Source organism: Staurois parvus, unplaced genomic scaffold (genome assembly GCF_062004578.1).
Source record: "Staurois parvus isolate SC_StPar_1 unplaced genomic scaffold, SC_StPar_1.0 ptg000635l, whole genome shotgun sequence".
Lineage (NCBI taxonomy): Eukaryota > Metazoa > Chordata > Amphibia > Anura > Ranidae > Staurois > Staurois parvus.
The window spans coordinates 4,621,878-4,638,375 of record NW_028318431.1 but is presented as its reverse complement, the minus strand read 5'-3'; the positions used below and the strand labels follow the sequence as shown (position 1 = coordinate 4,638,375).

The window sequence follows — 16,498 nt, the reverse complement described above, 5'->3', positions numbered from 1 at the left end:
CAAAGCCAACCACCCCGGGTAGTAACCTCAGCCGCCACTGCATCCAAGGCAGAGGAGACATCTAATTACTCATCCAGCGGAGGTTGCGGGTAACGTTCCTGAGACTGCCAGCCAGGGTAAAACATCAGGGGCCCGGTCATGTGTGTCCGTGCACAAAGTTTAACTCACCAGTCACCTCAGTCCAGGATAAGGCTGTTAAAGCCGGCCCAGAACTTAGCTAAAGGTCTGTGTGTGCTTGCTGGTCAGGCTGGGGTGACTACTGGATCTAGATTATCATAATGGGGCTCCTAGGATTGTCACTTCCTCATCCAAACACTGAAAATACTTCCTGGTGTAATTTGTAACTAAAATGACATTCATATTAGAATATGCTTGATATTTCATGTTTATTTGTATATTGTTAATTACAGAGATTTGTAGATGAATACATTATTCACAATGGCCTAGCCAGCTCCTAGATTTGTGCTTTGTCTGAAACAGCAGCAGAACACACTCTGTACTACAATAAAACAGAATATCCCCATAAAAAAAAAAATATCAAGAATTCAAAACATCAAAAAGTAACCTGGACTGAGAGAACAAACCTGCTCCCATCATTGAAGTGGTTTTTTTTTTCTGACTATGCTGATCCAACAGCTTCAGTATTTTTCGGACCTGCTGTCCAGGAACAAACATGCAAATTGGGAGTTCTCAATATATCCAAGGACAGAGTATGGATGAGCAATTATTATTTTAAAACTAAACAAAGGAACTGAAATAATTGCCCATGTGGGAAACTGGCAACAGATGCAAATACAGTTTTCTTTTAACCTGGTTTCTGTGGAGCGATTAGGAACCAGTATATTCCTTTGTCAACAACTTCCAGAGAGGGGTTTACGTTGCACTGTGGGGTGCAGGGGTGTGCTTGTAGCTAAACTCCAGACTTACCTGCAGTTTTACACAGTTGTGCAGGCTCTACTTCTGTATTGATATTGTTTACTCTGATTCACTGCACACTGTGAGATTCTTACAGTGTGTAGTAGGTCAGATAAAGCCCAATCTATATCCTGGACCTTCAGCATCATCTAGTCTTTTCCCCCCTAGCCTGACTGTCCGTGGCCTACCCATTTCAATCACTGGATTTCAGTTTATTCAAATATTCCCACCATCACATGTGGATGTTACCCTAGGCAAGTCAGAAAGCAAATGAAGCCTGCCTAGAAATGGCCACTCCTCCAGACTGACATCCACCCATCAATGCATATTTATATTTGCAGAACTCCTCCTAAGAGTCAACCCACTGCTTGCATCAGGGCTGAGGACTCTTGAGCAAGGACTTGATAAAAAGTTGGCATCTGGTTATAATATATATCCTGATTTTGACAGATTCCAAGAATGTTCTTGAAGTTTATTTGCTAATGTGTACTGGTATATTATGGTGCTATTACCTGTATCATAATACTAGCATGGCATTATAGGATGGCAAGGACAGCACTTCATGGGATGGCATAACCACACCTCAGGGGCAGTGTTTTTGTAGGTCACAGAAACCTTCAGCAGAAGGATGCTTCACAGGATGATTTACCATATAAATATATTAAAAGCATACAAAGAATGTAAGACAACTCACAAAAATAGCAGCAGATTTCTTTTACTGAGCAGTGAGGACAATATTATTGAACCAAGAATAAAAGTCTGTGTGCCGATAAACGTATAAACTACTGCATATTTCATAGACTTTCATTTATAGTACTCTAGTGAATCATGTCCACTTTGCTATTGAACAAAATACAAGGGATATAGAAGCCTATAGTGGGTTCAATTAAGGAAAACAATATTTTTAAGTTACTATTAACCAAGCAATAATTTCATTAATTTAAAAACTAAACTTGACTAGTTGATGAACCATTGGGCGGGAGTCCAAGATATCCATTAAAAAGAGTGTTTGTGGAAGGCAGTATTTCAGTATACATGCACCATGCCATAGAGGAAGGTCCAAAACAGGACGTAAGTAAACAAGCCACCAATAAGCCCACCAGTGAACAGTGGCCTCCTTGATTTGAAATATTTATTCCATCGTCGTCCAGACTTTAATACCAAGAGAAGGGAGAGGAGGAACGAGGCAAGGAAATAAAAGATGAAGCCGTACAATCCCGTCAATCCAAGGATCCCAGCAGTGGCCCCAGACAGGGCTGAAACAGATGTCCTGCAGTAATCAAGGACAGCGGCATTCCCTCGAACTGCAGATTCACTGATGAACTGTGGTCCTTCTCTCTTCATTACTACCGCAGCCATCGCTGCAATTATATGGCTTCCTGGTACAGCTATAGGACAGAAAAGAATAATCGGGTAAAGGCTATACAATCAGTCTTTGAGAATAAAGAAGCAATGAGAATTCTGATATACAAGAACTAATGATCAGTATTCATCTTTTATAAAAGACCGTTCATACTTCAATTCTGTTCTGTAAAAAGAAAAATTGCAGTGGGGTGCTTCAACACTGCAAGGGTTACAGGTTTATTAGCTCTAGTGGTAGAGGAAGAGGTTGTTTTACTTCCTTACTTACATTTTTCCACTTCAGCAGGCTCTGGTGCTCTGGGTTGAAGACAGTCCCTTAAAAAGCAGTTCTCCTCGTCCTTGTACTTGATGACGTCAGTGTGCAAAGGCCACCCAGAACAGAGGCTTCAGGGGACCGGGCACACAGATGGAGGGAGCCTAGGGAAATGATAAATAAGGTACTGCAAGAATTGCCACACACTGTATTCAGCTCCAACGTAAGGTAAATGAAAGACATGCTTCAACTCAGATCCCAGCCCATCGGTCATGCCCCTCTGTTTCACCTACATTGGGCTTAATCATAGAGGTATCACTACAATTAAGCCCAATGTGGGTGAAACATGTCAGAGGGGCATGACCAATGGGCTGGGATCTGAGTTGAAGCCTTTCATTGATCTTCCATTGGAGTTGAACTGCGGCGATACTTGCAGTACCTTGTTCATCGCCTCCTTAGGATCCCTCCATCTATGTGCCCGGTCCCCTGAAGCCATACCTGTATGCTATTCTATTCCTTGCAGTGATGTGCTCTATCTCTGCCAGCAACTGGATATAGAGTGTGAATCTGGGAGTCTGATACTGCAGGCTTGGAATAGTGCTGATCTCTTATGGTATTTAAAGGTACTGTAAGCATATGTTATTAAAAGGGCATTTGATCTTTGAAGTGTGGATTGGGTGGGTACAGTAAAGGCCAAAAAAACAAAGACAAATCAACATAAGGGGCAGTACTTAAATTGAATGACAAATAATAGGAGATTTACTAAAACTGGTTGACTCAGAATCTTGGGCACCTGTGCATGGTAGCCAATCAGCTTCTAACCTCAGCATGTTCAGTTAAGCTTCAGCAATAAAACCTGGAAGCTGATTGGTTTTTATGCAGAAGTGGACAAGATTCTGAGTCAACCAGGTTTAGTAAATAAACCCCATAGTGTCATCTATGCTAGCTGTCCCCCCCCCCCCCCAACTTGAAGTATGAAGTCCTCTGTCAACAGTTCCCAAATCCCTTCAGCTGTAATCTTCCATGGGGTAACGCAAGCACTAGACCTGTCACAGGCACGTATGCCCACGCTTTCCACCCCTCCTATATTCATAAAAGCTGTACTATAGCTTTCAGCAATGAAAAGGGATCTATGAATGAAGGACTGGTGGATGAATGAAAGGTGTGCCGCCTCCAATTATAAAGCGTTTTCCATTCATAGAAGCTATAGGAGAGGTTCTATGAATGGAGGAGAGCGGTTAGTTATACTTTAAGTCTTCACATGGGAGTGTCCTGCCCTAGCATATTAGGGCGCCTGGGAGACAAAGAGGCAGTGCACAGCCCCTCTCAAAATCTAGAACAGGTTAAAATATGTAGCAGCAGGATGCTATACCAAGGAGTACTAGTATTTAGGGTCCTATGTGTACAGGGATGTCTTCCCTGAATGCAAAGATTCTATGCTCGAGGAATACACCCCTGAACACATACGGCCCAAAACACGAGTACCTCTAAGGACAGTGTCCACTGACACTTCAGCCTCTTATAGATTTAGAAAGGCTGCTGGCAGTGGGACTGGATGCTGTGCCTCCCGGGCAGTGGGGTTGGGGTAGGTGTGGAAGTGGCGACCTCCCCGACCACGCTGTTCAGCAACCACAGGCAGATCTCAATAGAACCGAGTGTTGCCTGCTCTTTGTCACCAGGAGAATCCAACAAGGTCTTTTTCATTGTGGTGATATTTTCTCTTCAATAGTTATTAAAGGAGACTGGAAAAAACAAAAAGCTGCAGGAGGCTGTAGGCAAAGGTGTATCTTTGTGCATATGCTCAGAAGTTTAAAGTGTAAGCTCACCTTTTCAGAAATAAATTAAAAGGTGAACACCCTACATGATTCCCACCTCCCCGGTCCCTGCTGTGCCTACCTCCACAGATGATTCAGTTTCACTGTTCACTCAACCTGGTGCAGTGGTCCTGGGCTTTGAAAATCGTGCTGTTCTTCCGCTTCTTTCCCTAAAAATGCTGGGATGAATCAGAGGCGTTCTGATTGGTCAAGTGTGGCCAGTCACCAGTGCTGGCCCATCAGAACATCTCTGATCCACCCCAGCATCCCTAGGGTTAAAAAAAGAGAAAAACAGTGTGGATAGTAAAATAGTATCACCAATGGCAGTAAGTGCAGCAGGGACTGGGTAGGGAGGGTGTAAGGTGTTAGTTCGCCTTTTTATCTATTTTTTTTTTTTAAAGAGGAGCTAACCCTTTAACCACTTCCTGTTTGTAGGATGTCACATGACGTCCTCGGGTAGAAGTGGTTATACCGGGATGAAGCCTGCACCTGCAGTCATCATTTCAATATCAAAATTTTCTGCTGGTTATTCTCTCTTAACCAGAAATGATTGCGATGACCACTTCTGCTGGCAGCGGAAATGGACCCCTCCCGAGGATTTAGTCACTTCCGGTTCTTTGTTTACCTGGCCGTTAGCCAGGAGAGAAGCAGATCAGGCCGATGTATGCCTGACTGGCTGCATTAGAGGCCAGAGGAGAGATATGAAGTCTAATTGACCCCAGATATCTCCATAAAGAGGACCTGTCACAGACCAAGCGGTCATCCCTTGTGAAAGCAATAAAGCGGATTAAAAAAAAAGTTTCACATAAATTAAATACAAATAATGAAAAAAAATTAACACATGCACCCCTCCCACCTTTCCCGTGCTTATGCATATACGCAAGTCACACACACATATGCAAATGCTGATCGCACCATGCTTGTGAAGTATCATTGTGAGCATCAGAGCCAGAGTAATAATTTTAGCTGCAGAACTCCTGTGTAACACTAAACTGATAACCTGTAAAGGCCTTTAAACCGCTGCCTATGGAGATTTTTAGGTACCATAGTTTGGTACCATTCCATGGGTGCAACCAATTTTAAAGCGTGACATGTTAGGTATCTATTAACTCAATGTAACAATCTTTTATAGTTAGGTATTATATAGTGTTTGTGTGAAATAACATTCATTAAAGTGTATTTTTTCCAAAAAATATGTTTGAAAAATACTGTGTGACATAAACAATTGCAACACCTGCCATTGTATTATCTAGGGCCTCTGCTAAAATATATATATTCACACACACACAGCATCTCACAGAAGTGAGTATGCCCCTCACATTTTTGTAAATATTTTATTATATCTTTTCATGTGACAACACTGAAGGAATGATACTTTGCTACAATGTAAAGTAGTGAGTGTACAGCTTGTATAACAGTGTAAATTTGCTGTCCCCTCAAAATAACTCAACACACAGCCATTAATGTCTAAACCGCTGGCAGGCAACAAAAGTGAGTACACTCCTAAGTGAAAATGTCCACATTGGGACCAAAGTGTCAATATTTTGTGTGGCCACCATGTTTTCCCAGCACTGCCGTAACCCTCTTGGGCATGGAGTTCACCAGAGCTTCACATGTTGACACTGGAGTCCTCTTCCACTCCTCTATGACGACATCACGGAGCTGGGGGATGTTAGAGATCTTGTGCGCCTCCACCTTCCGTTTGAGGATGCCCCACAGATGCTCAATAGGGTTTAGGTCTGGAGATATGCTTGGCCAGTCCATCACCTTTACCCTCAGCTTCTTTAGCAAGGCAGTGGTCATCTTGGATATATATTATATTACACACAAACTCACCAGCCATTTTATTAGGTACACCTTGCTAGTACCAGTTGGACCCCCTTTTGTCTTCCAAACTGCCTTAGTTCTTCATGGCACCACGTCTAGATGCATAAATGCATTGAATTGCATGCCATGTGATTGGCTGATTAGCAATTTGTGTTACCAAGCAACTGAACAGATGTACCTAACAAAGTGGCCAGTGAGTGTGTGAGTCGGCCCACCCTTTGCAGATAGAACAGATTAAACTCTTCTGGGAAGGCTGTCCACAAGGTTTAGGAGTGTGTCTACGGCAGCGGTTCTCAACCTGGGGGTCGAACGACCATTTCCCAGGGGTCGCCTAAGACCATCGGAAAACACATATTTCCGATGGTCTTAGGAACCGAGACACTGCTGCTGTCTCCGGCGATGTGTGGGCGGGATGATATGCTGCCCCTGTCACCGCCTCCTCGCCGCTGATTGGCCACCGGAACTGTAGCTCAGGAGAGGCACACAGGCGGCCAATCACCAGCGAGAAGGTGGAGCTTGGAGAGGAGGAGCCGAGCGGCAGCGCGCGGAGATCGAAGAAGATCGAGGGAGCTGCAGGAATGAGTGAAGAGAGAGGCCAGAGAAGGAAGACAGCTGACAGGTAAGTGCAAATTTTGCTGCTGCAGCCAGGTATGCAGGCTGTAGATGGGAGAGGGAGAGAGCGAGCCCAGGCTGGAGCAGGAGTCAGCAAGGTAAGTATCATTGGTGTCAGTGGAAGGGATAGTGCCCCATCATTTGTGTCACTAATACCAACGATGGGGCACTATTCCTCCCCCACTGACACCAACGATGGGGCACTATTCCTCCCCCCACTGACACCAACGATGGGGCACTATTCCTCCCCCCACTGACACCAACGATGGGGCACTATTCCTCCCCCCACTGACACCAACGATGGGGCACTATTCCTCCCCCCACTGACACCAACGATGGGGCACTATTCCTCCCACTAACGCCAATGATGGAGCACTATTCCTCCCACTCATACCAATGATGGGGCACTATTCCTTCCACTGACACCAATGATGGGGCACTATTCCTCCCACTGACGCCAATGATGGGGCACTATTCCTTCCACTGACACCAATGATGGGGCACTATTCCTCCCACTGATACTAATGATGGGGCACTATTCCTCCCACTGACACCAATGATGGGGCACTATTCCTCCCACTGACACCAATGATGGGGCACTATTCCTCCCACTGACACCAATGATGGGGCACTATTCCTCCCACTGACACCAATGATGGGGCACTATTCCTCCCACTGACACCAATGATGGGGCACTATTCCTCCCACTGACACCAATGATGGGGCACTATTCCTCCCACTGACACCAATGATGGGGCACTATTCCTCCCACTCATACCAATGATGGGGCACTATTCCTCCCACTCATACCAATGATGGGGCACTATTCCTCCCACTCATACCAATGATGGGGCACTATTCCTCCCACTCATACCAATGATGGGGCACTATTCCTCCCACTCATACCAATGATGGGGCACTATTCCTTCCACTGACACCAATGATGGGGCACTATTCCTCCCACTGATACTAATGATGGGGCACTATTCCTCCCACTGATACTAATGATGGGGCACTATTCCTCCCACTGACACCAATGATGGGGCACTATTCCTCCCACTGATACCACTGATGGGGTACTATTCCTCCCACTCATACCAATGATGGGGCACTATTCCTCCCACTGATACCAATGATGGGGCACTATTCCTCCCACTGACACCAATGATGGGGCACTATTCCTCCCACTCATACCAATGATGGGGCACTATTCCTCCCACTCATACCAATGATGGGGCACTATTCCTTCCACTGACACCAATGATGGGGCACTATTCCTCCCACTCATACCAATGATGGGGCACTATTCCTTCCACTGACACCAATGATGGGGCACTATTCCCCCCACTGATACCAATGATGGGGCACTATTCCTCCCACTGATACCAATGATGGGGCACTATTCCTCCCACTGATACCAATGATGGGGTACTATTCCTCCCACTCATACCAATGATGGGGCACTATTCCTCCCACTGATACCAATGATGGGGCACTATTCCCCCCACTGATACCAATGATGGGGCACTATTCCGCCCACTGACACCAATGATGGGGCACTATTCCTCCCACTGACACCAATGATGGGACACTATTCCTCCCACTGACACCAATGATGGGACACTATTCCTCCCACTGACGCCAATGATGGGACACTATTCCTCCCACTGACGCCAATGATGGGGCACTATTCCTCCCACTGACGCCAATGATGGGGCACTATTCCTCCCACTGACGCCAATGATTGGGCACTATTCCTCCCACTGACGCCAATGATTGGGCACTATTCCTCCCACTGACACCAATGATGGAGCACTATTCCTCCCACTGACACCAATGATGGGGCACTATTCCTCCCACTGACACCAATGATGGGGCACTATTCCTCCCACTGACACCAATGATGGGACACTATTCCTCCCACTGACACCAATGATGGGGCACTATTCCTCCCACTGATACCAACGATGGGACACTATTCATCCCACTGACATCAGTGATGGGGCGCTAGTCCTCCCACTGCAAAATTACAGTTATGAAGTAGCAACGAAAATAATTTTATGGTTGGGGGTCACCACAACATGAGGAACTGTATTAAGGGGTCGCGGCATTAGAAAGGTTGAGAACCACTGGTCTACAGGAATGTTTGACCATTCTTCCAGGAGCACATTTGTGAGGTCAGGCACTGACGTCGGAGGAGAAGGCCTGGCTCGCAGTCTCAGCTCTAATTCATCCCAAAAGTATTCTATCAGGTTGAGGTCAGGACTCTGTGCAGGCCAGTCAAGTTCTTCCACCCCAAACTCACTCATCCATGTCTTTATGGACCTTGCTTTGTGCACTGGTGCGCAGTCATGTTGGAACTGGAAGGGGCCATTCCCCAAACTGTTCCCACAATGTTGGGAGCAAGAAATTGTCCAAAATGTCTTGGTATGCTGACGCCTTAAGAGTTTCCTTCACTGGAACAAAAGGGCCAATCCCATCCCCTGAAAAACAACCCCACACTAAAAGTTACACTTGGCACAATGCAGTCAGGCAAGTACCGTTCTCCTGGCAACCGGCAAACACAGATATGTCCATCGGATTGCCAGACAGAGAAGAGCGATTGGTCACTCCAGAGAACACGTCTACACTGCTCTAGAGTCCAGTGGTGGCATGCTTTACACCACTGCATCTCACTCTTTGCATTGCATTTGGTGATGTAAGGCTTGCATGCAGCTGCTCGGCCATGAAAACCCGTTCTATGAAGCTCTCTATGCACTGTTGTTGAGCTAAGCTGAAGGCCACATGAAGTTTGGAGGTCTTTAGCTATTGACTCTGCAGACAGTTGCACACTGTGTGCTTCAGCATGTGCTGACCCCTCTCCGTCATTTTACGTGGCCAAGTTGCTGCTGTTCCCAGCTGCTACCACTTTGTTATAATACCACTAACAGATGACATTTCACACATGGTGCTTATTTTATAAACCTGTGGCCATGGAGGTGATTGGAACATCTGAATCCAATGATTCGGAGGGGTGTCCCAAGACATTTAGCTATATATATATATATATATATATATATATACAATTTTTTTATTTTATTTTTTTTTTAAGGGGGGGGGGGGCAGTCCAAGTAATTTTCTGGCAAAAAATACTGAATTTTGCATGTAAGAGAGAGATGTCAGAATTGGCCCGGTAGGGAACTGGTTAAGCGCCAGTTTTCAAATGTGAGTACTGAACAGACATTACATACCCCTCCACACATTGCATCCCCTTCCCATGACCGTATAGTGTACAAGGTTTTTTGGCATGCTGCTTAAGCCTGACATATATAGTCCAAAATTCGTCCAGTTCAGCAGGGACTGGACGAATTTCAATCCACATATGGGGGCAGTAGATGTAGTTGATCTACTGATCGATTTCTGTTCAACCAGTCTGTTTGATAAATGCAGCTCCGTACATGCTGCCGGATATAGCCAGCAGCACTGATCAGTGTATTCTGACGATGAGGAAATTTCCCTGCTGTAAAAATCCAATAGTTCTGTAGGAGGATTCCCCCATTCACCCGAATGTGTGGATGGGGATAACAAGTCTTTTTTTGTTTGTTCAATCTGCTGGTTGAATGAAAAAACCTGAACCATCTACAGGCTGCTCTGGAATGATGCATTTCATTGATAAGTGAACGTTTGGTCACATTACTTTTTAAAATGGTCACTCCATTCTTAAAGTGAACATTTTTCTGCTTCTATTATGCCTTCTCTGGTTCCTTCTTTCATCCCTCATCACCCTACTAAAGAAATGTTTAAATAAAACCTATTTACATTACATACATTTTAGACCCAGTGACATCATCACTGGATCGTGCTTCTCTATGCAATGCAGGCAGATAATGGCTGATGGGAGGGGCCTGCAGGGTGGTTTACAAAGCTTCCTGAAAACATGACAGCACCCTGCATCAGTACTCTTCTCAAGAGCTTTCAGCCCTGACAAGCAGTGGGCTCTTGGGAGGAGTTTTGCAAATATCAAATTGGCTTGATAGGTGAAGGTCAGTCTGGAGGAGTGAGAGTTTTTAGGCAGACTGCATTTACAGCTGTGCTCAAAAGTTTGCATACCCTGGCAGAAATCGTGAAAATTTTTACATTGATATTGAAAATATGACTGATCATGCCAAAAAACTGTTTTATTTAAGGATAATGATCATATCAAATCATTTTTTATCACATAGTTGATTGAATTCTTTTTAAATTATAATACCAGAAATCACCCCAATGGCCCTAATCAAAAAGTTTACATACCCGGGAATGTTTGGCCTTGGTACAGACACACACAGTTTAAAATGGCAATTAATGGTTTTATCCCCCACATCTGTGGCTTTTTAAATTGCAGTTAGCTCTGGTTCACACTGAATGCAACTTAGAAATCGTGCAACTTAATTTGAAATCTTACGATCTCAAAGTTGCACGGCAATGCGACTTCGGGTGCAACATTGCAGACATCTGTGCGACCTCATGCAGAGATGTCTATGCAAGTCACACCTGAAATCGGAAAACGTAGTGCAGGAACTACTTTTTAAATCAGTGTGATGAAGTCGGAGTTGCAATGATTCCGTTGATGATCATTGGATGCGGCTTATCATGCGATTTGAATGGTCAAATCACATTACAAGTTGCATCAGTGCGAACCAGGGCTAAGTGTCTGTGTATAAACAGTCAATGAGTTTGCTAGCTCTCACATGGATGCACTGAGCAGGCTAGGTACTGAGTCATGGAGAGCAGGAAAGAACTATCAAAAGACCAGTGTAATAAGGTAATGGAACTCTACAAAGATGAAAAAGATATAAAAAGATATCCAAGGCCTTGAAAATGCCAGTCAGTACTGTTCATTCAACTATTAAGTGGAATTTTCTGGGATCTCTTGATACCAAGCCAATGTCAGGTAGACCAAGAAAGATTGCAGCCACAACTGCCAGAAGATTTGTTTGAAATACAAAGAAAAACCTACAGGTAACCTTAGGAGAAATACAGGCTGCTCTGGAAAAAAGACGGTGCAGTTGTTTCAAGCCCAGTAAGATACTTGAAAAAAAATTAGCTGTATGGTCAAGTTGCCAGAAAGAAGCCTTTACTGCGCCAATGCCACTAAAAAGCCCGGATACAATATTCCTGATAACCCCTTGACACAACTCACCGGGCTTTTTTGTGGTATTGGTGCAACAAGGCTTCTTTCTGGCAACTCGACCATGCACCTCATTTTTGTTCAAGTATTGTTGTATTGTGCTCCTTGAAACAATGACACCTTTTTCCAGGGCAGCCTCTATTTCTCCTGAGGTTACCTGTGGGTTATTCCTTGTATTCAGAGCAATTCTTCTGACAGTTGTGGCTACAATCTTTCTTGGTCTACTTGACCTTGGCTTAGTATCAAGAGATCCCTGAATCAATCACTTCTTAATAAGTGATTGACTAGTACTATAGTCAAGGCTTGGGACATATTTTGAATCCTTTTCTATCTTTATAAAGTTCCTTTACCTTGTTATGCAGATCTTTTGGCAGTTCTTTTCTGATTCCCATGGCTTAGTATCTAGCCCGCTCAGTGAGCAGAGAAGTGATCGCCCCCTTTTGTTACTAAGGCTACGTTCACACTAGCGTTTTTACCGCTTCCCAAATGCTTCTGCCAATTCTGCACATTACAGCACATGGTGCTGTTCTAACGGGAGCGTTTGCATCGCGGCAAAACGGACGCCTCTGGTCAAGTCAGGAGGCGTTGAAGCTTCCTATTCTATGCAATGGTGCCGCTCGGCAAACGCCCGGCCGGCGTTTGCGGTGCGGTTGCGGGGCGTTTGCGGAGCAGTAACACCATTCAAACTGCATTATAGGCGTTTGTGGGGCATTTTTAACGCTCGGCAAACGCCTAGCAACCGCCGCTAAACCGCGCATGCGGCGTTTGCGGAGTGTTTGCCGAGCGTTAAAAAACGCTCTGCAAACGCTGGACCAACGCTTGCCAAACGCTATAGGGGCGTTTGGCAAGCGTTGGTAAAACAGCCAAGTGTGAACAAGCCCTTAGTAGCAGTATCCACTCAATTTAATGTTTATAAGAGCGGTATAATTGTACTTGGACACCTCCCTGGTAGCCCCCACCGTGTATGGAGTCCTGCACACTAACGATTGCTGGGACCTCGGACCAGGTACAGATCAGAACACACACCTCTGTGGATGGGTTTTGAAAGACTTATTTTCTAGTCTCCTCCAATGACAGTCTTGTACAACATCAGAGCCAATCACATTTTTGTATGGGGTGTCAAATGACCGGCTGGCATATGTACAACACCAAAGCCAATCAGATCATTGTATGGGGTGTAACATGACCAGCTGGCATATGTACAACACCAAAGCCAATCAGATCATTGTATGGGGTGTAACATGACCAGCTGGCATATGTACAACACAAAAGCCAATCAGATCGGCGTATGGGGTGTCACATGACTGACTGGCATATGTACAACACCAAAGCCAATCAGATTGGTGTATGGGTGTCACATGACCGACTGGCATATGTACAAAACCAAAGCCAATCAGATTGGTGTATGGGTGTCACATGACCGACTGGCATATGTACAAAACCAAAGCCAATCAGATCAGTGTATGAGGTGTCACATGACCGGCTAGCATATGTACAACACCAAAGCCAATCAGATCATCGTATAGTGTGTCACATGACGGGCTAGCATATGTACAACGCCAAAGCCAATCAGATCATCGTATAGGATGTCACATGACCGGCTACCATATGTGCACCAAAGCCAGATTGGCGTATGTGGTGTCACATGACCGGCTACTATATGTGCACCAAAGCCAATCAGATCATGTGTGGGGGTATCACATGATTGGCTAGCATATGTTCTATAGTAAAGTGTCGTTATTAATGATGAGCGCCCAGATCCGATACGCCCCGTGTGTGTGACGTGTCCTATACATGACAGATGAAGGCCACGGCGGGTGAGTATGGATTGTGCCCGTTGTGATCATACACAGACATTGCAGGTCAGGCCCAGTGTATTCCCCCCATCCCCACACTATGAGCATAAGTCCAGCCCCTCCATGGCAGTGCAATGTACAGGAACATTGGGGGGAGGGGGGGCTGGGTAGGAGCCATTCACTGGCCAATTACCATTCACTGTCAATGACAGGATCGGGTGTTCAGTCCTTGAGCCGGTCCCCTAGCATTGAGCCCCCTCTGCGTTGTACTGGGTAACGACACGTGTCCCGCAATAACACTCAGCCTCCCCCGCAGCTCACCTCTGTGAAGGACTCTTCCCCGCCGACACACCGGCAGCCCCAAGCTGTCTCCTAACCCAAAACCACCGGCCAAATCCTACAGGGAGACCGCTGCCATCTTGACTGCAGGCAGGAAGTAACCTTTCACCCCTATCACTAAGCCGGAAGAGAACCCTAGTCCATGCTGTGCGGGGAGCCGCGGCAGCCATCTTGGTTGGGGCAGCTTTTACTACAATACGTGCCAGCTGGGTGTGCTGGAGGAGGAGGCTGGGTGCATGTTACTACTAGTGTGACCAGTACTGAGATCAGACTGTTAAAGTAGAACTACAGGCATACCTCGGTTTACGAATTTCATTTGTTCTTCAGGACTTTTCATATAGCGAAAAATTTGTGAACCGAAATGCCGTTTCCCATAGGAATGCATTGAATACCAATTAATCCGTTCCGGAGGTCAGATAGAAGTAAATTCTACTAAAATACAGCGTGAGTTATTTTATGAAGTCATAAATGTGTTAATGTGTAAGCAGGTAGCGGGGATACCCACTGACAGCTGAATATAAAAGAATTGCCAGCAATTAAAAAAATAAATCAACAGTGTGCAGTCCCCCCTCCCATCCATACCTAGCCCTTCAGGTCTGGTATTGATTTTGAGGGAAACTCCCACACCAAAATTTAAAATAAAATGTGGGGGTCCCCCCAAAATCCATACTAGAACCTTATCCGAGCATGCAGCCCAGCAGGTCAGGAAAGGGGGTGACGAGCACCCCCCCCTTCTGAACCATACCAGGCCACATGCCCTCAACATGTCCATGTTGATGGGGACAAGGGCCTCTTCCCTACAACCCTGTGCTGTGGTTGTGGGGGTCTGCGGGCAGGGGGCTTATCGGAATCTGGAAGCCCCCTTTAGCAACGGGGCCCCCAGATCTCAGCCTCCACCCACGTGAATGAGTATGGGGTACATGGTACCGCTACGCATTCACATAAAAAAAGCTGTAGTTTGGAAAAAAGACAGGAGTCATTCTTTGACAAGTCCTTTAATAAAAGAATGTCCCCCGAAGTAAATCCAATGTCAATTATGATCTCACGATGTCCACTGCCACCGCCGCCACTCTGAAGAAAAAAAAAAGGTTCCGCTACCGATGCTGGCCCCCGTCTGCTCAGAAGCTGGTTTGACAGTTCTTAAATATGTTAGGGGCGGGGCCACCTGGGGACATGACCCGATTGTCCCCGCCCCAAGTGACATCATTGATGTCACGTAGGGTGGGGCCACATGCGTGATGTCCCCGGGTGGCCCCGCCCTTTACATATTTAAGAACTGTCAATCCACCGGAGCAGGCAGACAGTTGGGGGCCATCGTCATAAGCGGAGCCTTTTTTTTTAATTCTTTTTTCGGGTCGGCAGCTAAATGAAAGTTTCCTTTTAGTTTATTTCTCCAAGTTAAAAGAAACAATGTTTCCTTTTAGTTTCTTAAAAGAAACAAAGTTTCTGTTAACTCCAGGGAAAGTGACAGATAATTCTTTGAGCTATAGTGAAGAAAAAAAAGCCGCCAATTGCATTTAAAAATCGGCACCAACATATACTTCGTATTTCTAAAAAAATTCGTAAAAAATTTGTAAACCGAGACATTATTTTCAAAGGATTTTCATTCATAAACCAAAAATTACGTTAACTGAGGCATTTATCTGATGAGCACTGACAGCTGGCATCGATGGATACTGACAGGTGGCACTGCTGGGGCTACACTGATCATCAGGGCACACTGATCATTGCCTTTTGCCTGATGATCAGTGTACATATCCCCTCTGAGGGATGCCGATTAACCCCTTCACGCCTAAGGGTAAAACAAATCTAAATGCCTAAGCACAATTCCGCAACGTTGACGTGTTAGTAAAACCGTACATATCGTCACAACTACTTTGTACATCCAGGTGGATTATACCTTGTTTTTTTCAGGACAAATTGGGCTTTCATTTGGTGGTAAATGGTAATGGATAGCTCCTAATTTTTTTTTATTATTAAAGGAAAACTGGGCCAAAATAGTAAAAAAAAATCATTTTTTTTTAATTTAACTGTGTGTTTCTTGTTACGCCCATAACCTACCACCAAAGAACAACCCAAAATACATTCTCCAGTTCTTGATGATCGCAGCGATACCATATATGTGTATGTTATTTGTTGTTTGTACCCGTAGTACAGTCCAGAAACAACAGTGCGCATTTTGTTTTTGTCTTTTTTTTTTTTTTTTACATAAAACACACTGTCACTGACATTGACATTAACACTAACTGACACTGATACCAATTTTTTTTAAATCCTGACCTTTGACCCTGACCTTTGCCCTTGACCCTGACCTTTGACCCTGACCTTGACCCAAACACTAACCCTGGTACTGAACTAGATCAAACCTTGATCTAGGTATTTTTCTTTCTTTTTTCTTTTTTTTTTTAATATTTATTTATCTTTTTTTTTT

At 45.0% G+C, this 16,498-nt stretch overlaps 1 protein-coding gene across 1 annotated transcript; it reads right to left on the bottom strand.

Annotated features, from left to right (window-relative positions):
* Window positions 1-1,614: 1,614 nt before the first annotated feature.
* On the bottom strand, window positions 1,615-14,179 carry EMC6 (ER membrane protein complex subunit 6). Its single transcript, XM_089693678.1, has 2 exons — window positions 14,050-14,179; window positions 1,615-2,303 (listed from the first exon to the last, which is right to left on the bottom strand). The coding sequence occupies exon 2, from the start codon at window positions 2,272-2,274 to the stop codon at window positions 1,942-1,944; it is 333 nt and encodes a 110-aa protein (XP_089549804.1). The 5' UTR covers window positions 2,275-2,303; window positions 14,050-14,179; the 3' UTR covers window positions 1,615-1,941.
* Between the last annotated feature and the right edge of the window lie 2,319 nt (window positions 14,180-16,498).

Coding starts and splice junctions, on each gene's coding strand:
- EMC6 (XM_089693678.1), bottom strand. CDS start 2,274: ATGGCTGCGGTAGTAATGAAGAGAGAAGGACCACAGTTCATCAGTGAA.